This window comes from Prionailurus viverrinus, chromosome A2, assembly GCF_022837055.1.
Source record: "Prionailurus viverrinus isolate Anna chromosome A2, UM_Priviv_1.0, whole genome shotgun sequence".
NCBI lineage: Eukaryota > Metazoa > Chordata > Mammalia > Carnivora > Felidae > Prionailurus > Prionailurus viverrinus.
In genome coordinates this window covers 150,449,820-150,475,195 of record NC_062562.1, presented here as the reverse complement: position 1 = coordinate 150,475,195, position 25,376 = coordinate 150,449,820, and the positions used below count along the sequence as shown (strand labels likewise).

Genomic DNA, 25,376 nt, shown 5'->3' with positions numbered 1-25,376 from the left:
CAAAGTCAGATGCTTAACCAGCTGAGCCACCCAGGTGCCCTTCAACTGTGACTTCTTGACACTGACCCACTATGGTTCTTTTCTAAGACAGGACCCTACACTAAAGAAAAACTGATGGGAGCAGAATAAAAATCAGTTAGGACAGAGGAAACAGAGACAAAGAAAAGAGAACATCTAGACCAAAGTGGTGGAGGGGAACAGAGCCAGGAAACCCCTAAAAGAAGACTGCTGTATATTTTAACACAACTTTAAAGAACCATGCTTCCTTATAAATGTTTGAGAGAAGTAATTTCCCATAAAAATGAGAAACTTTTGGGACGCCTGGGTGGCTCAGTCAGTTAAGCGTCTGACTTCGGCTCAGGTCATGATCTCGTGGTTGGTGGATTCGAGCCCCATGTCAGGCTCTGTGCTGACAGCTCAGAGCCTGAAGCCTGCTTTGGATTCTGTGTCTCCCTCTCTCTCTGCCCCTCCCCTGCTCTAGCTCTGTCTCTCTCAAAATAAATAAACGTTAACAAATTTTTTTTTTAAACTTTCTAGTAAAATCCCAAAGCTATTATTTTAAAAAAGAGAAAATGGAGAATAACACTTCTACATACAAGGAAAGCATGCTCACGAAACAGATAAAGTCTGTAATCTACCATTTCAAAATTAACTAAAAGACATTAAGGAAATGACACAAAACATTAAGGAACAAATAACTTACAAATTTTAAAAATGTTTATTTTGAGGGAGAGGGGCAGAGCAGAGCCTGACGCAGGCCTCGATCTCACGAACCAGAAGACCATGACCTGAGCCAAACCATGAGTTGGACACCTAACTGACTGAGCCAGCCAAGAGCCCCACAATTTTTAAAACTTCTAAGTGAGGTGACAGAACTCAAGAAAGAACTAGAAACAGGGGGGGGGAAAAGAGTCACCTAAGAAATGAAAACTAAACCAGAAGGAATATAAGAGTGAATAACACGCACACATAATGCCTTCAGAGGAACAGAAAGTGAATGAAGGAAATTTTTTAAACTCAAAAAGAAATGAAGAAAGAGGTAAAAAGATTCAAGAGAAGATGACAAATATTAAAGACAGGCAAAAAAGATCCAACATACACACAGTAAGAGCCCTTGAGAAAGAAACCAAAACAAGGAAACCCGTTAGGTCGTAAAAACTACAATTCAAGTCTAAAGTATGACAGATGCTCATCGGCAGGCAATGCTGTCCCCACAGCCCTTTCTGGATCTAGCAGAGAATAAGCCTCGACAACAAAACTAGTAAAGACACTGGCCTGAGGCCTAATGGTAAGTATCAAGTGTGCGCATACTTGAGAACTAATACAAAATGAGAATTAAAAGGGAGCGAGCACATGACTGTGCATGAGAGTGTCGCTGTAGCCCCGCCATAAACAAACTGGGGTGGAGAACATTTGCAAACAAAATACTTTTAACCGTTTTCTGTTTTTATACTGGGGGCTAGTAGCATTGGCATTGTCATCCTGAGATGCTTCTATACGTGATCTAGAAAAAACAAGGGAGAAGTTTAGTGACATTGGAGTTCTATCATCTCCCACGTCTTTCAGAATCAGGATTCTCAGTGTGGAAGAAAGATATGTCATAGAGGAGAAGATGAGTAAAAATCCTCACGTCTTGAATCTGAATTGGAAATACTAAGTTGAACTCATGAAATATTTTATCTATCCACAGAAAAGGGCTAGAAACAATGACCACCCCAATAGCAATGAGCACTCTGTTCTTAGCGACTTGCATTACCATCTTCTGCTTAAAGGAACCAGAGTTTCTTGGAGAATAGGGGGGTTATGGGTTGGAGTAGGTAATGAACAAAAGAGCGTAGAATATCTGGTCCTAACAGAAAGCAGGACGGCAACCCAAGTTGACATAGGTCATGTTAAAGGACACAGGAGCCAACTTGAAGAGGCTCACACTGGCCAAAGGAGGATAATTTGAGTTTCAATAAGGTTACAAAATGCAGTGGGTAGATACCGTTCAATATGCACAAATCAAGAACAGAATGATCACAAATAATATTTAAAAATTAATTGGTCACCTTCAGAGACTAATTAATAGGAAACCATTATCTTGAAAAAAGCACTTAGACTGCTGATCCTATCTGACCTGTGTCACTTGGTGACCAGATGGTAGAAGAGAGTAGCATCTCTTTGTAGTACTATTGCATCTAATAAATCCGGTGGACGTAGAAAGCGCTCTTCTTTTGGAGTCAAAACAGACATTGCTAAGCTGCGTGATCTTGGACAAGCTCCCTGAGCTGAGCTTCCTCCCAGTCTCGAAAGGAAGTGGTGCTTAGTGGATGCTGGTGCCCAATATTTCGCCACCACAGATTCCCCTTGTCAATGGCTTTCATACAGTCAGGTACTTTGTAGGACTGGACTGGCCTCGTCTGCCCCACGCGTACATTTGCTAAATGGGCTTTGAGTGAATCAATCATTCAGCAACTTCTTTTCTGGAGAATCGGCTCTCAGTAAGCCGGCCTGCCCCACAAGTGAGGGTGTTCCCTAAGAGAGTCAGAAGACCCGGCTGAAGAAACACACAAGTGAAGGCCAAGTGAAGGTTGAAAATCGAGCTGCTTCTTTCTGGAAGGCAAAGATGTCACCACAGTTCCAGAGCAGAAAGTGTTCACCAAGCCATCATAACCTTCACGTATGCGTTCCAGGGAGCCAGCCATTGAAAAAGGGGTTGTGTCAGCGAGGGAAAATGAGGTATAGTGTTATCTGACAAAACGCAAGAACTCTGACTTCTGTAATCAATAGTAATAAAGTGAGTCTTGTATAAACAAAAACCTCTCACTGCATAGGGTTTGTTATGTACTTTTTGCAGCAGTAAGAAAAGAGCTGTGCACCTTTTTTTTTTTTTTTTTTTTTTGTACTCAAACCTTAAACGAAAATTGTGTTTAAGAAGTAAGGTTGATCAAAATTTTATTTACAGTTCTCCAGGAATCTTTCAGAGAAGTTCAAATTAATATGCTCTGGGAGTCACTCGGAAAAGTAAGTACCATTTAAGCTGAGAAGAGAGAAGAAATAAGGCAACAAGGATTGTATAAGCAAGGAATAAGGAAATAAACTGAATACTTTATTACCATTTAAACTCCTGTGAAATTATGGTTATATTCATTGAAAGCATTTTATATTGATAAGCTATTTAGAGTCACAAGCAAGAAAAATGATGTTAGCAGATGTTTTTCAAACTTGAAGAACAAAGAATACTATTCTTCGACATTTCTTTTCTAACAAAGACAAGCCATTTGGGTCCCAGGGATCCCAGAGATGAGGAACAAAAAACAGCTGTCAATATATTAAGCAGAGGTAATACTGAGACTATCTCCATGCTCCGTTGGCCCATTTTCTACTCAGAGAAAGAAGGCAGTAGAAGGGCTAGAGATACACTGACGAGAAGAGACTAGAGGGGTCTCTACCAGATGGAACATTCGGTAAGCACAGGGATGAGTTCTACTTCATTCTAGTGTCTAGAACAGGGTCTGTTCAAGCAAATACCTGATATGTACTGAAAAGCAAATCCTGATCCTATATACATGGTAGGAATTCAACAGATTCAAGACGTGTGAGAAGAACAGAAGATCTATCAGTGAGAAGGAAGGCAGGGGAAGGGAACGCATTAGGGCAGGAAAGGGGAAGGGAAGGGAGCCTTCTGCAAATGGGAACGGACTGGATGGCTAGGACAGCAAAGGCTCTTCCCAGGCTTGCTAAATTCGCAATGACAGACTGAACTCAGCCTCCAACAACTATCACTCAGACTATGGACACTACTTGCACACATGGCCACACTTCCCTCAGCTCATTATTCCCCTTCTCCCAGATCTACATCCAGTGGGACAGGAAAGTAAATCTCAGGTCTTAACCGCTCCCACCCTACTGTGGCCTACTGCTGTGGTCTGGATTCCTCACTCTCTTCAAACCCGTCAGCCCGATCGTGCAGTTGGACCTTTGGTTTTGATTGCAGCATCACCCTCGGACTACCCCCTTGTAGACTGCCCTTGATTTTTCAAGCTGCAGGAAATCCCGCTCACCCCCAGAGAGGTTAAGTAACTCACAGGCTGGTCCAGCTAACGAACAAACAAATGACATTCATTCTACTGCACCAGGTGCCCTCCTAAACCCCACAAGTGCCAGCATCCCTCACATCTTTTTCAACCTTTACCACCTTCTTCCCCCTCCCTAGATAAGCACTCTCCCGACTTTATGGTATCCGCTTTTTTGTTATACTTTTGTCACCTAAACACCCTAAGTATTATGGTTTACTATTGCCAATTTTTTTTCAAAAAATTTTTTTAATGTTTATTTATTTTTGAGAGACAGAAAGAGCATGAGCAGGGGAGGAGCAGGAAAGAGCGGAAGACACAGAATCTAAAGCAGGCTCCAGGCTCTGAGCTGTTAGCACAGAGCCCAATGCAGGGCTCAAACTCAAGGACCACGAGAACATGATCTGAGCTGAAGTCGGATGCTTAACCAACTGAGCCACTCAGGCACCCCTAGTATTGCCAATTTTTAAACTATGTATTAATAGAATCATACAGTATGTATTCTTTAGAGTCAACGATTCGTTGGCTCAACAGCATGTTAGCAAGATACATCCATGGAGCAAAGTTGGATCACTTTCATTACTGCACATATTTCACTCTATGAATATTCAAAATTTTATTCGGCCAATCTACTGCTAACGGACACTTGAGCTTCCAGTTTGGACACTGCTGTGCACAAGGGTACCATAAACATTCTTGCACACATCTTCCGGTGCCCATAGGCACACATTTCTTTTGGAATACCACTGCCGAGGCATAGGGTACAAATGCCCACCTATTCTCTAAAGCGTACAAAGTGAACCTTCTATCAGTTGTCTTACAAGCATTTCCACTGCTCCACATCTCAACAGTCAGCTCATAATTTCAGCACTTCTGGTTTATGCATAGTGGTATCTCACTGTGGCTATAATTTGCATTTCCTGATAATGAGGTTGCCTATCTCTTCACCTGATTATTGGCCATCTAGATACTATCCTTTGTGAAGAGATTCTTCCCTGAGCCATTTTTTCTTAATAGTTTATAAAAGTTCTTTATAGATCCTAAGTAAAAGTCTTTGGCCAGTTTTGGTTATTGCAAATATCATCTCCCTCTGTGTCGTTTGTCTTTTTTTCTCTTTAATACTGTTTTTTTTTAATTAACAAAAGTTTCTAATTTTAATGGTCCTCAACATTTTAAACGTTTAAACTCTTCCTTCGTAATTAGTATTACGTTTAAGGAATCTACACCTGCCTCAAAGTCATAAATATCTTCTTACCTTATCTTCTAGCAATATTATTGCTTTGTCTTTCACATTAACATAGATCATCCACCTTAAATTTTGTAATCACACCTTGCAGTTAGAAACTGTGCTCAAGAAAAGGTGGAGTACTTGAATACAGGGATGAGACAGAAAGGCGTCGTGTGCACGGAGAGTTTGGGTGGGTATGAGCACAGAGGAAGACCACCGTCTTCAACATGAGAGGGAAGGAGCTTCAGAGAAACAGGACCCAGAAAGGAAATTTCCACCTATCCATTACTGTCAAATGGCTCCCTTGACAGTTTCTAAAGGCGAATATGAACACATTATATCTACAGTTAAGAGACACCAAAAAAGCACAAAAATTTCTACTTTTTTTTTTGAACAATTTACGATACAGGTTTTTGACAGGAAGTTGCAATTACTTTCTTCAATCCACTAAAAAAGGCTTCAGAAATACATGGAAACTTATGTTGGGAAAGTAAAATGAGGAAAAACAACATCTTCTCCAAAAGGTTACAGTGAAAGGTATGGGAGATCATTTACATGAAAGCCCTTTCCAAATTACAAATGTGTGTAGGGGCTACTTCTGTTCTCTAACATAACATGGTAACATCTCTATAGGCTTCTGCTGTCATGTTGCTCCTTTTGCATTGTTAACAGCCGTGCAAAAGGTTAATAACCTAAAATCTGATAAATGCTTACAATTTAAAAATAGCATTGAATTCATAAGCTTTAAAAGAAAATAAGGCACTATTATAAGGCCCACGGAAAAGATACCAGAACCTCCAGGCTGCAAGGGGTTTGAGCGATGTTACCATCCTGGATCGGTCACTGCCAACCCTCTAACACCATACATGTTCCAGACCAGACCACGGATGCTCTAGATTACAGGGCTGAATGATTTCTCAGGGAGGTGACTGCAGGTAAGGAACGACCTGGCTAAAAGTTCACGAGGCTCCTTTTGACCACAAGTGGTAGGTAACACCCCACCCCTTCTCCATGTACCACCACCAAGGTGGCCCCTTCTACCCTCGCATTGCCTTTTTATCATATCCTTCCCTCTCCAGTTTCTCCATACTGTTCATTAATTTCATACTGACATGTTGGCCAGGAATTATAGCTAAGAACACATAGCGTGGGGGGAGGGGGGTTCCCCCACTCTGTTCTTCTTATCCTTTCTTCTCACTCCTAAATACCTGAGTGCCCCTGACCAGACAAAAGCTATCTTTAATGAAGCCTGAAAGTTTTCTAACAGGTAAAATTCAGCCTGGTCGTGTTGAAATAAATCATGAATACCCACTAACTGGCAGAGGGGTGTGAGTTTCTCCTCCGTGTGGGGGGGGGTTGTTATGGCAGGACAGCAGAACTGGGATGCGAGCTGGTTGGTGACGCTGCCAGGACATGGACCCATCATGAAGGACTAAGTATGGCCAAGGATTTGTGTTCTAGAGTTTACACTATGGATACGCCATGTCCTGGGGACACAAAGGAGAATATACATTTGAAAATCTAAGCCCCAGGGGCGCCTGGGTGGCTCGGTTGGGTGTCCAACTTCAGCTCAGGTCATGATCTCGCAGATCATGGGTTCGAGCCCCGCGTCAGGCTCTGTGCTAACAGTTCAGAGCCTGGAGCCTGCTTCAGATTCTGTGTCTCCCTCTCTCTCTGCCCCCTCCCCTGCTTGAGCTCTATCTCTCTCAAAAGTAAACATTAAAAAAAAGAGAAGAAAAAAAAGAAAATCTAAGCCCCGACAAGCATAAAATCATACTATCCAAGGACAGGATAACAAGGGCAGAGAGAAAGGGGTAGACTGAGCTGAAAGGAGCTGGATTTCCCAGGATGGAAGGATTGAGGCTGGTAGGCTCCTCTTGGAGAGAGAGGAGGCAACTCCTCTTCCCCAATTTTCCAGGATGGGGTAAACCTCAAGATCCTTGAACTTGATCCAAAGAATGGGAGTGATCCTGGCTGCTAATGACTGATATTTGACTTCCCACAGATCCTGGTGAATGGGAACGATTCCAGATCTAATCTATTTTCGATAAATATGATGTTTCCTGCACTTAAGTCTCATGACACGAATTCCTTTTTTTTTTTTTAACTTATTTATTTTTGAGAGACAGAGAGAGACAGAGCACAAGTGGGGGGAGGGGCAGAGAAAGAAGCAGACACAGAATCTGAAGCAGGCTCCAGGCTCCGAGCTGTCAGCACAGAGCCCGACGCGGGGCTCCAGCTCATGAACTGCGAGATCACGACCTGAGCCAAAGTCGGATGCTTAACCGACTGAGCCACCCAGGCGCCCCAACGAATTCCTATCATTTATAAATGTTTGGAGTGCACCCACCCTCTGTGCCTTTTAAGAAGCCCTCATCCATACCTGTGCCTTTTGCCCCGCCCCAGGTGACTGGACAGTTAGGTTCTCTTGCCTTCTACAATACGAATTCAAGAGACAGAGAGAAGTGGCCAGGAATTGTGAGCACACAGCCAAGAGGCCATGGAGAGTCAGGGCTGGTGTGCGTGAGAATGAGTTCATGTTATGTGCGAGGGAAGCCTGAGTGAGTGGAGGAGGCTGGCCAGGAGAGAGAAGACAACAGGAGAGAGAAACAGGGGCAGAGATGACAGGAACTTGATGCCTCTGGAAGGCGGAGGAACCCCAGTGCCTCACTTTCTAATCCTAGCGCTGGTCGGCTCCTGTGAGGTCTATACCTCATCCATGCTTGTGACGCACTGTGAATCCACTCGTTCATGTGTTTTATATGGAACGACCTCTTACTGAAGCTGACTTGAATGGATATCTGTGTCTTGTACCCGCAACACTGTCATTTTATGACTTAATGCAAGTAGGCTGCAGAGGTCCACCTGTATGCACTGCAGCCCGAGACTTTTCGTCTGAAGTAACCAGTCTGATTCTCTTGACCTGCCCGCGCCTCTGACTTTAGAACGTGATATAATTATTTGCTTAGAACAGCCTAGCCTTGGGGCACTTGGGTGGCTCAGTCAGCTGAGACTCTGACTCTTGATTTTGGCTCAGGTCATGCATGATCTCACGGTTTGTGAGATCGAGCCCTGTGTCAGGCTCTGCGCTACATACAGCCTGCTTGGGATTCTCTGTCTCTGTCTCTCTCTCTCTCTCTCAAAAGTAAATAAGCAAACACTAAAAAGAGGAAGAGGAAGAACATTTTAGCCTTAAGGAAAAACAAAGTAGGACCTGACAACCAAAAGCCAAGTCCTGTGGAATTGGTGATGACGGCAGTGGCCATGATCTAGGCCTCTTCAGATTCCCAGACTGTCCTATGAAACTATTAGGTGGAAAATGAGCACAACCTAATTTCCATGCAGAACCAACAATGCACTCCATACTCCTGCACACACTGATTTTTCTGAGTTGTCAAAGAACTGAACTGGGGCAGAGTCACATGACGGGCTTGTGTGCTGCAAACTTCTACACCGTGGCCTCTGAGCGGGCTCGCTCTGAAGGCTTGGCACGACAACACTCTGAAACTTACCGCAACAAGAAAGTGAATTTTCTCTCAAAATGCATATTTTACCGCGTTTATTCTGTTGCAGCATTTTTTCTATTCTTGTAACTAGGAGAGCTGAGTTTTGCCTGGGAAGCTGGGAAAAGGTAGTCACCAAAGCCACACTGGATGCCCTTTGTAGAGCCCACGTCTATTCTCACAAGTGTAGAAAGAGGCCAAAAATTTGTCTTCAGCCGATACCAGAGAAGAACTTTGGCAAAAGTTGGTCTCAAAATGCCAAATCTCCTCCGGGCCCGACCCGTGTAGTGTTCAGTAGGGGCCCAGCCCCCTCCACCCCTCCACCCCTCCTTACCACTGGGGTTTTTTTGGCTGAAAGTTTGGCCCACAGTTTCACAAAGTAGTTTCTGTCTGTAGCATCCAGGAAATCACACAAACTGGTGGCAGTGAGCTTGCTAGAAGCCTCTTCAGATTTCAGCTGGGGTGTCTCCACATCTGGGAGAGAAGGAACCAAGGTTTAAAAATCAAAAGGCATGAAGTAAGATAAGGGAACTTTCTGAAGGAAGAGAAATGCCTTATCTCTGGATGGGTCTAAAACACAGCAAAACTGAATATTGAAAGTCTGTGCATTTCAACCTGAAAAGTGAGATAATTACAGATATGTCTTAGAAAACAAGGTAATAGTTATCGCTGATTATAATAAAGTCAGGCCACAGCACCTAGTAGACGTGCCCGGGAGTATACTTAGTGCTCATCAATGCAGGCATATAAAGGGCATTGAAGTAAACCTTGGCTCATACAATACCTTCCAGATATGTAACTGAGAAGTCACACTGATAATTACTTTCCATTCAACAAAATTCTTCTAAAGGGCTAGAAGAAAATAAAGCATGCAATGCTGAAAAGAAACTTAAAAAAAAGAATGCAATGGATACTGATGTGGTCACCACTTAACAGAATTTACTCATAAATAATGCTGAAAGTTTCCTTTAAAACATTAGAATGTCCAGCGACCTAGAATATAAAGCTAAAATTTTATTACCATTCATCTATAGAGAGCCTTAGTGTAAGTGCCTTTGGATATATACAAACATTAAAACTTTCAGGAATATTGCCTTAAAAATGCTAAAATAGGGGCACCTGGGTGGCCCAGTTGGTGAAGCATCTCGACTCTTGGTTTCGGCTCAGGTCATGATCCCACAGTTCATGAGATTGAGCCTCGTGTTGGGCTCTGTGCTGACAGCTCAGAGCCTGCTTGGGATTCTCTCTCTCCCTTCCTCTCTGCCCCTCCCCCACTCATGCTAGCTCGGGCCTGCTCTCTTTCGAAATAGATAAACTTAAAAAAAAAAAAGAAAAGAAAAAGCATTAATTTTTTTTTAATCCTAAAATAAATGATTTCCACATGTCCACTGTCTGCTCTGAGCAGACGTGGGAAGTTCTCCTCACCCAGAGACAACAAAACACTAGATGATGTGCAACAAGAGACTTGTTTTGTACACATAGCGAAGCTGAGAAGCCAAGGAAGAAAAATTTCCTCTTGCTGGAGGTAAAGGTCCCAAGTCAAAAGAGTGGGAATCAATGTCAAGAAGTCGGAGTGCTTCGGGGACTGAGGGAGGCCGGTCCGTGTTCTTGGTGCAGAAGACCTGGGCTCTTTGATAAGGGGGGGGAGCTGGAAAGGGGGCATCTGGAAGTTTCGGCCCACAGACCCAGGGACTGTGCTCGGACAGAGAGTCTCGCCTGGACCAGTGTCACCTGGACCGAGGGTGGAAACACCTGGGGGAAATCAGGCCTCTGATCGTGTGTTGTGTTGCATGCTGGTATGGAATCTGAACTCGAACTCCTACCAAATTGTGTGGCTATCGTGTGCCAATAAAATAAGGAAAAAGCTGTTGCAGATGAGTGCAAGTAATCACGTAGGGGACGCTCAAGGTCCACACCCCAGCCCCTGCCTCGAGTGAGAGACTCAGGAGGTGCAATGAATGAGCAAGTCTACGCCCGAAGGATTCCAGTCTTCGTTAAATCTTCATGATGGAAAAGCCGTTCGATCCATATTTGTTGAGCATGTACCAGACAGTGCTCTGGAGGCTGGGGATATAACAGTAGACAGAAGGTCCTGACCTGTGGGAATTGCATTCTAATATTGGACACAAATAACACATCAGATAACGTCAGGTGCTAAGAAGTGCAACGAAGCAATGGGAAGCCAGATAAGGGGACGGAGTGAGAGACGGCACGATGGTCATAGAAGTCCTCTCTAGAGGAGCGACATCTGGACAGCGATCTAAAATCACAGGAAAAGCATTCAAGTAGCTGAGGCAAAACCATCTCACATAGAAAGAGGTGCTTTGTATAAGGACCCAGAAGCGTGTTTAACATAACTGAATAACAGTAAAAAAAAAAAATCGACATGGCTGAAGCAAGAGGGAGAAAGTGAGGTGGAGAGGTTGGATCCTGTGTTCATTTAAAAGAAAGAGAGCCAGAGCCAGAGAGAGAGAGAGAGAGAGAGAGAGAGAAAGAGAGAGCGAGTGAGTGAGCTTGTTCCCTGATGGGACCCTAAGAACAGAGAGCATTGTGGAAAAGACCAGATGAATTTGAGAAAAGTTAAGATAAAAATTAAATAGAAGCTATATTCGTTGAGGTAATTTCCACAAAATTACCATATGTATGTGTGTGTGTGTGTGTGCGCACGCTAGAGTGTGTACACACATACACACAACATACACACAGGCACTTGCTCAAAATACAGTATTAGTGTCAGGGTTCCTTTTTCTACCTTTCTGAGAGGGAAGCAATCTGTATTATGGTGTGTGAACAAGTTAAGTTCAATCCGATGATACAATGTAGCTACAATTCAACAATATAATGGCTTTATGGTTTCTCAATAATCAAACATTTTGGGTAACGATAATGTGTTTACATTCCTATTAAACTACATTGTAATGCCACCACTTTAATGACTTGGAACTCCCATAATGAAGAGTTCCATACAGTTCTTAAAGGAGTTTCTAATGTCTTAAGAGATCCTGCTTCTCAATTTAATGTCTATGTGTATATTACCAATGTCATAACCCCTTGCAACAACTCTTCTTAACATAATCTTCCTCAAAGTATCTAAATTAAAGACAACCTTGAGGCAACATTAAATCTATATATACAGTCCATAAAAACAACCAAGTTCTTCAGTATAAAGGTTAATTTTAACACCTACAATGAAGCACAACTGAATTCAATGATGCATGACAGATTTTAAAGTTATTTTATGGATTAGTATCATTATTAAATGCAGGAAAATATAAATGAATTACCCGGAACAACCAGAAGTACATCTCAAATTAATTCTAAGTGGCTTAGACCTTGTATTTAGACTTCTATCCCTTTGCAGTCAAGTGAATTAAAATAATTTGCATAAATTTTAAAAGAAGCATAGAATCCAACCTAAATAACAAATGCGATGGGAGCCATGTACCTCAGAATAAAGCATTTTGAGTATATATTTAGTATCATATCATCACATAGACTAAACAAGGGCTTTTACTGCAAAGAAGAGAAAATTAAAAATGTTGATGATCTGACATTACTGGCACAGAGCCATGTCAAGAGTAAGAAAATTAGAATGTGGGGATCAGACAGTGAATATTTTGAGAAACAAAAATCCCTATTTTAATGGCCAATTTTTCTACATTCATAAGATTACTTATAGAGCAAAACAACTAAGTCCTTTTCCTGTTCAAAAATATGAGACTAAACACTTTAAATTATAAAGGTTTTACCATTTAAACGAGACCTTGGGGAAAAAATGAATCAACACTAGAATTTGTCTCCTTTTGGAAACAATTAGAAATGCATGTCTTGGAGGGGCGCCTGGGTGGCTCAGTTGGCTGAGCATCTGACTTCGGCTCAGGTCATGATCTTGTGGTTTGTGGGTTTGAGCCCCGCGTTGGGCTCTGTGCTGACACCTCAGAGCCTGGAGCCTGCTTCAGATTCTGTGTCTCCCTCTCTCTCTGCCCCTCCCCTGCTCATACTCTGTCTCTCCCTCTCTCTCAAAAATAAATAAACATAAAAAAAAATTAAAAAAAAAAAGAAATGTATGTCTTGGAAATAGGCTTTTTCTTTCTAAAAAAATTGTTTTTAATGTTTATTTATTTTTGAGACAGAGACAGAGCATGAACAGGGGAAGGGCAGAGAGAGAGGGAGACACAGAATCTGAAACAGGCTCCAGGCTCTGAGCTGACAGCACAGAGCCTGACGCGGGGCTCGAATTCACGAACCGTGAGATCATGACCTGAGCCGAAGTCGGATGCTTAACCGACTGAGCCACCCAGGTGCCCTGATAGGCTTTAATTTTCAAACAAAAGTTCTCAGCCAGATTTCAGTATCATTCATCTTTTCCCCCCACTCAAATGGGTTTTAAAAAATGTTTATTTAGTAACAGTGAGGGTATTTTTTAACAAGAATAATATATCCCTACCATGATTAAATACATACACATACATAAAATATAAATACTTGTAAAATCACTGTAACAGAGTCTCAATACGTAAATATGTAACCATTAAAAAGGCCAAAACCAAATTAAAGCAAAATAACCTGTGATACAGTATTTATTTATTTTTAATGAGACAGTTACATAATTTGTAGTGGAAAATTAAAGAAAATCTCAGTTCATTAGGAAGTATTATCACAAGAGTAAATGTTCTGAAAAAAGCGATTTTTCTAGGACAGAATTAAATCTTGAAAGTCTTGTCTATCTGTGCTTCCAAGAAAGGAATAAAAGCAACCAAAAGAAAGTCATTTCACACGGTACCCATAATAATTTTCCATAGCAAAATAAGGTTTTATAGTAGGAAGCTACCATCCCATTCTAAGGAAGTAGAGTAATAATGTTCATGTAAAATGAATATACTTATTAAGATATTCTAACAGTCAAGTGCTCTTTTTTTCAGTTTCCAATCAAAGGAATAATCAGTGACTTAAACAGGGAATGGCTTCTGTATCAGGACAAAGCAAAGTATGTGAATGTGTATATTCACTCAGAGAGAACGAGGTACAAAATAAAATGTTTCCTTACATTGAACTTTACACTTTCAAACCTCCTCAGTACAGCTGAACTAATGGACTCAGTACTTGCATCCTGTATTTAGAATGTCCTGATTAGAACATAAAACTGGGGTGCCTGGCTGGCTCAGTGGGAAGAGCATGGAACTCTTGATCTCAAGGTTTTGAGCTCCACATTGGGTGTAGAGCTTACTGAAAGGTAAGTAAATAAACTTAAAATAAAACATAGGACAATAGTACCCTGAATTTCAGGGTTGTTTTTTTTTTTTTAATTTTTTAATGTTTATTTATTTTTGACAGAGAGAGAGACAGACAGGGCATGAGTGGGGGAGGGGTAGAGAGAGAGGGAGACACAGAATCCGAAACAGGCTCCAGGCTCCGAGCTGTCAGCACAGAGCCTGACACAGGGCTTGAACCCATGGACAGCAAGATCATGACCTGAGCTGAAGTCGGGTGCTCAACTGACTGAGCCACCCAGGTGCCCCAGGGTTTTTTGTTTGTTTGCTTTTGTTTTTATTGGATGAGTTTATTGTGGTAAGTTTCAAGAGTGGAAACATGATACATAAGATCTTCATGTGTATAGCATTTGGGCAAGAGGAAGGAGAATCAGAAAATAGGAAAGAAACCTTCAGGGAGCTTGAATACACACGAAAGACTTCTCCTTTAAGTATGATGTTTGATGATGAGGCTGATGATGGGACTTCCACCCAACTCCAGGCTCCAGCTCCTGTTAAGTGCGAGGTACTTCCTGAAGGCTCATCCTTGAAGAACAACTCTTTCAAAGATGTTACTTCATTGGTCAATTCCTCTAGGAAAGACTTTTTTTTGGGGGGGTTCTTCACTTTACTTTTCTTTGTCCATGGAAACTGAAGGTCTTTGGATGGAGTAGCTTGTAGAAGTCAGTCTTTGTCTCAACCCACTACAAAAGGCAAACAAAACGCCTACAGTCTGGTAGTCCATTTCTGAGTCAAATAACGTGACAGCATTTACTGTCTAACCAAACTGAAACATAGAATATAAATGGCTTTGATTTTACCAATAAGGAAATAACAATAGTAAAGATAATAGATAACATTTATTAGCAGTGGGTGTTGTATGGAAGCTAATTTGACAATAAAGTTTTTTTTTTAAAGTTCATATCTGATATGAAAAAAACATTTATTGAGCATGTACGATGGGCCAGGTGCTATGAAAAGTGTTTCATGTGTCTATCACAAGTAAATTTCATAATAAACTCAGAACTGGTGTTTCCCTCAACTCACTTCTCCAAGCTGCATGTTAACGCCCATGAATCTCTTGATCTCAGTTACATTTTGCTTCTTCCCAATATTATTCTAATTCTGTTTAAGCTCCTTAATTCGATCAAGGTTGTTTAAAGTTTTTTTTTTAAAGGATTTTCAGAGAAGACCATCCTTTTCGCCAAATATTTCTGCCTACTTTGAACAGTGTTGTTAAATCCAATTCATGATAAAATGCTATTTAAAATGTTCTTCCCGCTTCCATGTTAACACTAACACTCATACACACTCTTACTATATGCCAGATGTTGGTTTTCAATATATGAACTCATTCAATACCCACAATAATCTCGAGGTAGGTAGCGTTACTGTCCCTACATGAGAACTTTGTAACTTGCCCAAGGTCACAACGCTAGATTGTATTAGTGCTGGAATTTCCAACGATTGACTGCTAGTGTCGATTTATGAATTCCTAAGGTTACAAACTTAAAAAAGGCCTCCAGCTTTTGCTTATCTTTCCTGCACTCTCAAAACCAGATTTGGTGGTCTGACATCATTGATCTATCATCAACACAAGGAAATGGTTAGGCTTTTCTCCTCTTTTTTGAATGTCTGGTCAATAAAGAAAAGTGATTTCCAGAATTATGTCTTTCACATTGAACTAAGCTATTAATTAAATTCATTTATGAACACATTGTGCTAGGTAGTATATAAATAGTGCAATTATCTAAAGTGGAATTCGGGGCATCTTTTATGTTAACAAGATGATTTCAGGGTTGTCATGGAGCAAAAGGAAAGGGAATCAGCTAAGTACTTAGTGCAGAAAACACTATTGATCGAGATTTTTTTGGAGGTTTTTTTGTTTTTAAACTTTACCTAAGAATTTATTTTTTTGCACATGAAGTTTGGATAACATTTTCTCTGGGGTCTACTACTGACAAAGACCAAAACTGCCAATACACTGGATCCTTGCTATTGTCCCAGAGAGAATTCCGCAGAAATCATGTCAACCCATCCCACTTCACGGGGAAGCATCTGGTCAACAGCCTCCAGGAACAGCAGCGGAGCAGAGCTCCAGAGACCTCAGGGTTTTCAAAGTGCAGGTTGCAGCCTGAATATAGAATCTATTTAGTAGGTTACGTATGACCAGCAGTTTGAAAAGTGAAGACTGAGGAGAACAGAAAATATCAGGGTGTATCACTGTAGTGAGGATGTTTTATACTTCTGTCTCCTATGTGCGTCTGTGTGTAGGTCATGATATTGTAAAATCTATTCCCGGTTATGGATTTTGGATCTGAAAGTTTGAAAGCCACTGTTCTAATGAGTACTAACTGCGTGTGATTTCCTAGTAGTAAGCCCTGTATTCAATAAGAGACTGCTGGGTTCTTCAGAGCCAGCCAGAAGAGCCAGTTGTAGTAAATGGATCATATCAAAAAGGGAACCTTAGATTTTATCCAGTGCAACTAATCAACCAACATACGGAGGCTTCCTGTACAATTCCCAGCACAGAGCCTGTAAGTTCTAGAGAAAGCCTGTTTGTTCCTTTGCGCATGACTTCTAACTTCTAGAAAGTTCTTCATTACGCCAGATTGAAATAGAACATAAGGTTGCTCTTTCACACGACAGATTTTCATATGTGTGAATTTAATTCTATATAACCTTTTCCGAATAAACACAGGTTCATAGACAATTTAGAAAATAGTAAACAGCATAAATGAGAAAATAAAGATGACCACTAATCCAACAACCCAGAGCTAACAACTGGAACCATACTGGCTATACCTCCTTAACCTTTCTCCGTAATCTTGGAACAAATATTGCACTCTTCTCTATATTCTTCTACAACATGATTATGATGGCAAATAGCATCCTCGCATAAGGCTATTCCAGAACTTTTTTCCATAACTTATTTTTACAAATCTCAAATGACTAGACTATTTCCAGATTTTAATATAAAGACTATTTCCATATCTCATTATAAAGACATTAACGATGCTTCTACATCAATTTCTTCCTGATGGTAAGTCTTAGATTAGAATTACGAAGTTAAAGACAGTCAAAATTTAAAGGCTCTGAGGGGCACCGGGGTGGCTCAATTGGTTAAGTGTCCCGACTTTGGCTCAGGTCACGATCTCATAGTTTGCAAGTTTGGGCCCCGCATCAGGCTCTGTGCTGACAGCTCAGAGCCTGCAGCCTGCTTCAGATTCTGTGTCTCCCTCTCTCTACCCATCCCCCATTCACATGCTGTCTGTCTCTCTCTCTCAAAAATAAACATTAAAAAAAATTAAAGGCTCTGACAGATATTGTAAAACTGCCCCCCCCCCAAAGTTGCACCCATTTACTTTCTCCGTGATGATATGGAAAGTGTGTTTACCCTGTACTTCACCAAGAACAGGCATTAATTTGCTTTCCAACTTTGCCAGTTTGGTATTCCCCCAAAACTTTGTTTTAACTTCTAGAAGGAGTGGAAGTTATATACTTTTTGACATTTATTTTGGCCATTTTTCTTTCCTCTTTTCTGAACTACCCAGTCATACGCTTTGCCCAATTCTCTTTTGAGGCTTGAAAATAACTGATTTAGTTCCTTACATATTCGCAGACGGTTCTTATGCCCAATGGAACTATTATCTCTGTTGATCTGAATACTAGGTCCCAGACTTCCCTGAAAAAGCTAAAGACTGTATTAGCTAATAGTGACTAACGCTTGCGATGCTTTTGTTTTCCCACAGAGATCATTTTGCCGAGGAATATAGCAAATAGAAGTGATACGAGCTCTGTAAATGTAGATGGAACATGACAATTCTTAGACAACTAAAAACCAGAGGTTTCCATTACACTGAGAAAGTCAATACACGCAGTAAAAACCGCTCACCGCTCACCACGGAGGAGTTGATGATCTTTTTGACTCCCTTCCTCGGACTACAAACGCAATGCTGCCCAGCTGCATTGAACTGGGGACACTTTTATATACTAAAAAAACAGAAAACTGAAACCATCATGAACCCCGCAAAGGGAGCTAGAGCTTCCTGTAAGTCAAACAAAGGGAAACTTGGCTTCTCATTTCCCTTTAGAACACTAATAAAAATGCAACCCCAGGGGTGCCTGGGTGGCTCAGTCAGTTGAGCGTCTGACTTCGGCTCAGATTATGATCTCACGATTCGTGAGCTGGAGCCCCGTGTCGGGCTCTGCGCTGACAGCTCGGAGCCTGGAGCCTGCTTTGGATTCGGTGTCTCCCTCTCTCTTTCTGCTCCTCCCCTGCTCACACTCTGTCTCTCTCTCAAAAATAAAGATTTAAAAAAATAAGAAAAAAAAATGCAACCCCAAATGCTTAAGGAGCCTCAGAACCAGTTGCCCAAGGAGGAAACCTAGTATTTTTCTCAAGTTCTCACCTAAGTGAGGTATTGGTGGGTGTCTCTGAAATGCCCCACTCACAGCTCATTAAAAAAGGGGTAATTATCCTTTTTTCTCTACCTCCCTTTTACCATCTGTCCTCCTCCTGGGTCCAATCCAAATACTTCCTCAATCTGTCCATTCCTGCCACAGTGCCTTATTTCAGGCCCTTACCACCCTGTTAGGACTATTGCAATAGCTTCCCAGCCGTGCTTCCTACCCTCTGTATTGACTACCTTAAATTTATCCTCTATACCAAGTCTAGACACATACCTCTAAGATAAAAATTTAACTATTCAACGGCTCCCCCTCGTTAGAAGATCAAGTTTCCAAGCTCATTAGCATAGCGCAAAATGCCCTTTGGATCTACCAATACCTACCGCCCTCCTGACATCCAGGTCCTTATAAGAAATGCTGTGCCTGCTCTTACCACCATGCTTAAGCACACGCTGTTCCCTCTTCTAAGAAACCATCGCTCTGTCCCATCAGTCTAATTTTGCAACCTTGATGACTTAGCTGAAAGAGGACCTCCTCTTGGAAGTGTTTTCTGATCCAATTCTCACGTCCCAGGCTGAATCCAGTGTCCTTTCTTGATATCCTTATGACATTCTGGAAAAGTTAATAAATGGGTTTGCCTGTCTATTGGACCCTAAACCTAGCCCAGCATGCTGCGAGGCCTCCTAGTGTCCGGATCACATGGTGTTGTCATTGACCCTCTTAGGTCTCCCTTGACAAAAGAGCTCCTTGAAGTGTCCTTATCATCCCACTATGTCTAGCAACTATCATAGTGTCTGGCACATAGTAGATGCTCAATCAACGTTTTGGATAACTGAACTAAATAAAAGTTATGACATGTTAAAAAAATTCCTTATTACTGTCATCTTTGACAAACCAGATAAATCAAACGGTAATTATTGGTATAACAGAGGCTTTTCCAAGAGGATTTCTGCATCCTGGATCTTACATATTGAGGGCATTTCGTCCTCAAATTTTTGTATTTTCTAAATACAGGATGCCAAACACAGTTTAGGATGCTGCTACACACATAGTAAGCGCTCGTTAAATATCTTTGCAACTTTTTAGGAGCTAAACCTTGGGTTGGCTGCTTTGGTTGCAATTACCGTCTTCTGGGAACGTAGCCTCCGTATACCTGACAGGGGGCGGGAGTGCCTGACGGTTACATGTATGTGACCCTGTCTCTGGCCAGAGTAGATTAATTTAAGAATATTTAATTTAATTCAAGCCAGGCCCATCTGTCTTTCGCTGAATTTTTTTTTAAATTTCAGGATTAAGGAACATGTAAATTAATCCTTTTCTAGTAGTGGGAGCTGCCAGATGTAAAACCAGATGTAAAATTTGAGAGGTATTGGCAGCTATGTTCCCAGCCATGAAACAGAAATGAGAAATGACGAGAGTCCAGTCGGTGACAGAAAATACCGGAGATGACAGGAGTCCGGGTTTTTCGATAACTTGTCCCCACTCGAAGGCTCTGGTGCACCTCTGTTCTCCCCACGGTCTGCTGGTAGGAGATATTCCACTCCCTTCCAGTAGATTCCCGTAAGCTGGCTCAGGCTGGATTCCTGTCCCTTGCTGATGGTATGAGTCCTTAAAGAAAAAGTGATTCCCCTGAATCTTCTCCCCAGGAACCCTTTTAACTGATTCAACCGGGTGGTTTGGCATAATGAAGGCAGGGGCTAATTTACATGAGGTTCCTGTTCAGGGAGAGAAGGAAGGTATTCATTTTGAAATACATTTCAAGCAAAAGTTAAGTTTCAGGTAACACAAGCCAACGCAAATCTGAAGCTCTCATCTATCACGGTGTCACATGCGTAAAGAACTTGCCCCTCTGCCCTTTCGAAGACGTTCACAAATTAACTGTGGGTTTGGAATCTTTGCGGAAGTGACAAAGACCCAGAAAGTGCGAAGGCTCTCTTTCTCGGAGCTCTCCTCCCGGACCCCTCGAATATGCAAGCGGCATGCGAGAATGTTCTCGTCTAGAAGTGAAGTTTCCTAATGAGTAACACAAAACGTAATGGCCACACGACATTGCTTCAGCCAGAGTCGGCACGCATATTGCAGTTCATAGGAGTGTAGACACAAGGGCTCCCCACTGACCCTAACCTTCAGGACCAGCTCTCCGGCTGGCACAGGGACACGACTGGCTGGTGGATCCCACTCTAGGGGCTGCCCTTCTGGACTACAACGGCAAGCCACAGGAAAGGCACACAAACGCACAGACTAAGAACCCAGTGGCTGGGGGACGGTGCTGGAGCCCACCCCCACGCTTACTGAGTGGCTCCGGAGATGGCTTAAACCTTGCTGCTCTGACTGCCCCGAGCTCGCAGCCTCCCCTTCCGGCTGCCCGGCTCCTCGGCAGACACCTGATTCTGGGCTGCGGCAGAGCTTCTGTCCTTGGGTGCTCCCCCGTGTTTCTCGGTGTGTTTCTCCTTGGCTTGCCGCCTGGAGGCACCATCCCTTTGGACAGAACTCTCTCTGGTCTGACTGGGCCTTCGATGGGCTTGGGTCTCTCTGACAGGCTGCTGGGTGGGGGCCTGCTCTGGGGAGTCCAAAGGCGATTCTCTCTTCTGAAATCTTCCCCTCGTATGAACCTCTTCTCTTCTCCCTGGATGCTCCCTGGGAGCAGAATCATCTGGTCTTGACTCTACAGAGGACATTGCACTCCGGAGAGGACCCCTGTGCAGTTGCCTGCCACTGAGGGTGGCTTTATTTCCTTGAGATGATCCTTCAGAATTCTTTTTCAACAATGGCCCTTTTTTGGACCCAGCTACCTTCTGAACCGGGTCATCTGGGGGGAGGCTGGCATGGGCCTTTTCCCTGGAATGATGCACCCTTCCCTGTTTCTCTTCTTGGAACTGGGGATCCGTAGGCAATGGTTCAGCATGGGGTGGCTCAGGAATTTCTGGCACGTTGACTTTTCTTCTCTGGGCCCCCTGAGGACTCTGAGGAGGGCTAGGGTTCGGGTGATGGGGTACCTTTGGGGGAGTCGGCTTACTCTGGGATTCTGGCTGCAAGGCTGTCTGATGGCTTCTAGGAGGTACCTTTTTCGGATGCCCTGGTCCTTTAATTGTCTCTCTTTGGATAGGGAGTTTTTTTTCCCTAGCTCCTGTCCACTGCACCGGCTCTTGGTTTGGGGGTAAGGCCTGCACATCTGAAATCTTCTTGCTGGAGGAGCGGCCTGCTTTGGGGGCCTGCCTTTCCTTTGCAGGCCTCAAATCACGGTGAGACCCCGTGTTGTGCGGCAGCTGCTGTTCGGAGAAGGGGGTGGGAATGTGTGGGAGCCTAACCGCCCGAGTCCCCTCTTCCTCGGGGGGATCGGGGGCGGGCTGCGGTGCATGCTCCTGGACAGGGGGACTGATAAGAGGGAGTTTCACCTCCCTGACCTTTTCTTCCTGGACTTGCTGAGGGCTGTGGTCCTGATGGGGACTCAGACTTTGTGGTGGTTTGGAATGAGGAGGGCTGATGGGAGGAAGTTTACTGGGGTCTCCTTCCTGAGCTAGTAGAGGCTTCGACGAGGGAGTCACGGTTTGGTCTGAGGCTGTTCCGAAAGCTTCCTCCCTGCTGGGTGAGAGGAGTCTGGGTGTGGGCCTCCGACTCTGGAGCGGGGCGAGGACCCGAGGCTGGGGCAGCCTGGTGGGAGCCAGCCGGCTTCTGGGGAGCAAAGTCATTGGGTTGTCCCTGCCCTGGGTCTGTTCGATGTCTGTTGAGTCCTGAGGATGTGGCACTTCTGGGTAAGGAGTGCTGACCCGAACAAATTCTGCCTTTGGGGATCCCTCCACTGGAGGTTGCTGAGAATCTTCCAGAGGTGGTCCCGGTATTTTGGCCCCGTTAGGGTGGGAAGGGTCTCTCGGAGGCTCATGATGGGCACCGTCGGGTGGCAGATTGGCTGACTCAGTTTCCTCACCCTGGGTTCTCTGGGGGCTGAGGGATGTTGGGTCAGACTCCTGTAGAGCCTCAGATGGTGGAGGGAGGGCGAGGGTGCCCTCGGCCTCCCCTGACTCCTCATCCTGGTCTGGCGGAGCTCTGTGCACTGCAGACGGCTCAGGGTGCCGACCCTGGTCAGGGCGCCCTTGGGAAGGAGTGATGGAAGCCTGCCCTATGTTACCTGCTTTCACCTCAGATGTCCGAGACTCGTTTTCAGGGAGATTTGTAGTTACGATTTGTGAAGAAGGATCCGATGGTTGAACACCCCCTCCCCTCTGGTCTGGGGATAAGTCTCGGGCCTGCGGGGGAGGCTCGGCACTGACACGGCTGCTGGGAGAGAGCGCTTGGTGGGCGGCTCCCTCCTGAGTCGGCGCTTGGTCCTGGGAGGGAGCTGCGCTCTGATTTTCTGGGGCCTGTGCACGAATCTGCATTCCAGGGTGATGCTCGGTTAACTGGCCATCTGCCTGCAGCTTTGCCAAGCGCCTTGGGGATGGGACCAGGTGGGCGGGCACCCCAGAGGGGGTCTTCTTGCTAGAGGGAGCTCCTGCTTTAATATAAAAAGAAGTTAGCTAAAGGCATCTGAACACATACTAAGTAACCATGCAGCTTTAGAAAGAACAAAGAATATCTTTTCCTTCTCGGATGCGCATAGGCCCTTGAAAAGAATAAAATGACACATCCAGGAGCACTGTCACCGTGCCTTGCCCTTGGGGATACTAGGTGCCTAGACTCCTCTTACTTAGAACTTGGAACCACCGTAGTCAATCGAAATCATGAGCTTCAATAAATAAACATAAAGAGGCTCATCCACAGAACCAAACCTTACATCCAGGGCTGAGAGTGGCAAGAACAATCTTTAAGTGAATGGGATTTAAAATTTTCACCACCTTACGTGCCACTGCTGCTTGTGGGGGTAGAAACTAGAGGACGGACATCTGAGCCGGGTGAGTCCCGCTTGTGTCCTTGTTTAATGGCAGTCCCCTTCAGGAAACTGAGCTCCAGGAAGAATGATGTCAGTTTACCAATACCTAGGAGGCACGGGAAGCTGGACGGGCACTTACTTATGACGGAAGCCCTGCCATATTCTGGTGGCCCCTGTAACATCCTAGCCCGGTCCCAAGGACATGGCTCTGAAAGGCCACTGGTCAGAGGTGGCACACCAGTGTGGAACAGCTTTGAAGAAACTAGTCCCCGCTCACTCTGGGGGGAGACCTGATACTCAGAGGCTGCAAACCAAGTCAGACCTCCAAGGTCACCCAGGGTGGTCCATCCCCAGAAGCGAACCAGGCTCCTGGCCACTGTTCCCCTCTCCTCCAAGAAGCAGGATGACAGCTTGGAATACTCTGGGCCCTCACTGAATCTCCTAGTCTGGGCATGTACCCTGTGCCTCCAGTTGAACCACATCGTCTCTGGAGAGGGGCTGGGGAAGAGTGGGGACAAGGAAAAGCTTGCTTCTTGGTGGGGTTTCTGTGGGGCTGCCCTGTTCATCATTCCCGTCTCCCTATGACAGTTATAAGTTAAACACAAATTTGGGGCGCCTGGGTGGCGCAGTCGGTTAAGCGTCCAACTTCAGCCAGGTCACGATCTCGCGGTCCGTGGGTTTGAGCCCCGCGTCGGGCTCTGGGCTGATGGCTCAGAGCCTGGAGCCTGTTTCCGATTCTGTGTCTCCCTCTCTCTCTGCCCCTCCCCCGTTCATGCTCTGTCTCTCTCTGTCCCAAAAATAAATAAACGTTGAAAAAAAAATTAAAAAAAAAAATTAAACACAAATTTAGTCAAGAAACAAGGTCAAAAAAATAGAAGAACAGTGGAAATATCTAGAGTTGGCAAAGTCACACAGACGGAAACAGATTAGAGGTTACCAGGGGCTGGAGACAAGTCATTGCTTAATGGGAATAGACTTTCTGTTCGGGAGGAATGAAAACTTTTGGAAACAAGTAGCCGTGATGGGGGTTATGAAACACTGTGAATGTAGTCGAGGCCATTAAGTCATACGCTTAAAATGGCTAATTTTATGTGTTTTGGGTTTTTTTTTTTTTTTACCACAAAAAAGTAATTAAAAAAAACAGAAAGATGTGAGAACAGCAAAATCCAATGCTAAAGGCTCTTTCCATTTGTAAGCCCTCCCGGTTTCCCAGGATCAGACATACAAGGATTTTTCCCCCATTTTTACAATTTAACAACTCACATCATTTGGCAAATGATACCCTGCTCTTTATTAGAGATAAAGGCACCACTTACAGACTAGTAAATTGCTCAATTTCCCTGTTTGACTCATCATCACCATCGTCATTTTCCTCCATCATTAGTCGGAATTCTGAATAATGATTTGTAAATATAATTTTACTTTATGATCTCTATAGCAAGAACTCAGGGTGGCTTTTTAAAAGCTTTATTGGAAGCACCAAATAAATATTCCAGAAATAGGTTGTACAAAGACAAACGGAGGGGAAAGACATCCCTGATACTGAAATGTGAATAGAGTGAGTTTTTTCCTTTTACAAAAACTGTATTGTTTGCTCGGGATTTTTTTAGTCTTCATACTTTAGAAATGAATATTATCTGAATTACTATAGGGGAAAAAATAAGATACTCTGTACCATGGTTGATAAACATTTTTAATTAACGGTATATCTCAATACCTTGAGGTTTTATAATCACTCTGTAGCTCAAGTTTCTATTTTGTACGTGCATCTAATGGAGAAGCAATGTATTATTGCAATTATCTAAAAATATTTTTCAACTGGTACGATACAGGATTCCTGCTTCCTTGAAAAAAATGCCACTGGCCACCAAATTTCTATTTGTACTGAAGTCTAACATAAAGACAGTCTAAGCTAACTGGGAAAAACCTCAGCAAATTCTAAAATATTCCATAATATTTTACGGAGCTGGCTTTGTTTTTTAGAAATGGGAATTGGGGGCACCTGCGTGGCTCAGTCAGTTGAGCATCCGGCTACTGATTTTGACTCAGGTCACAATCTCA

At 43.5% G+C, this 25,376-nt stretch overlaps 1 protein-coding gene across 2 annotated transcripts in view; it reads right to left on the bottom strand.

Moving 5' to 3' along the window:
- The window catches only part of LRGUK (leucine rich repeats and guanylate kinase domain containing), a 107,233-nt gene that overhangs the window by 16,111 nt on the left and 65,746 nt on the right, over nt 1-25,376 (bottom strand). For both annotated transcript variants that reach the window (XM_047848869.1, XM_047848870.1), the window contains one exon: nt 9,124-9,263. In XM_047848869.1, the coding sequence (XP_047704825.1) occupies nt 9,124-9,263 (140 nt within the window). The remainder of the gene's footprint in view (nt 1-9,123; nt 9,264-25,376) is intronic.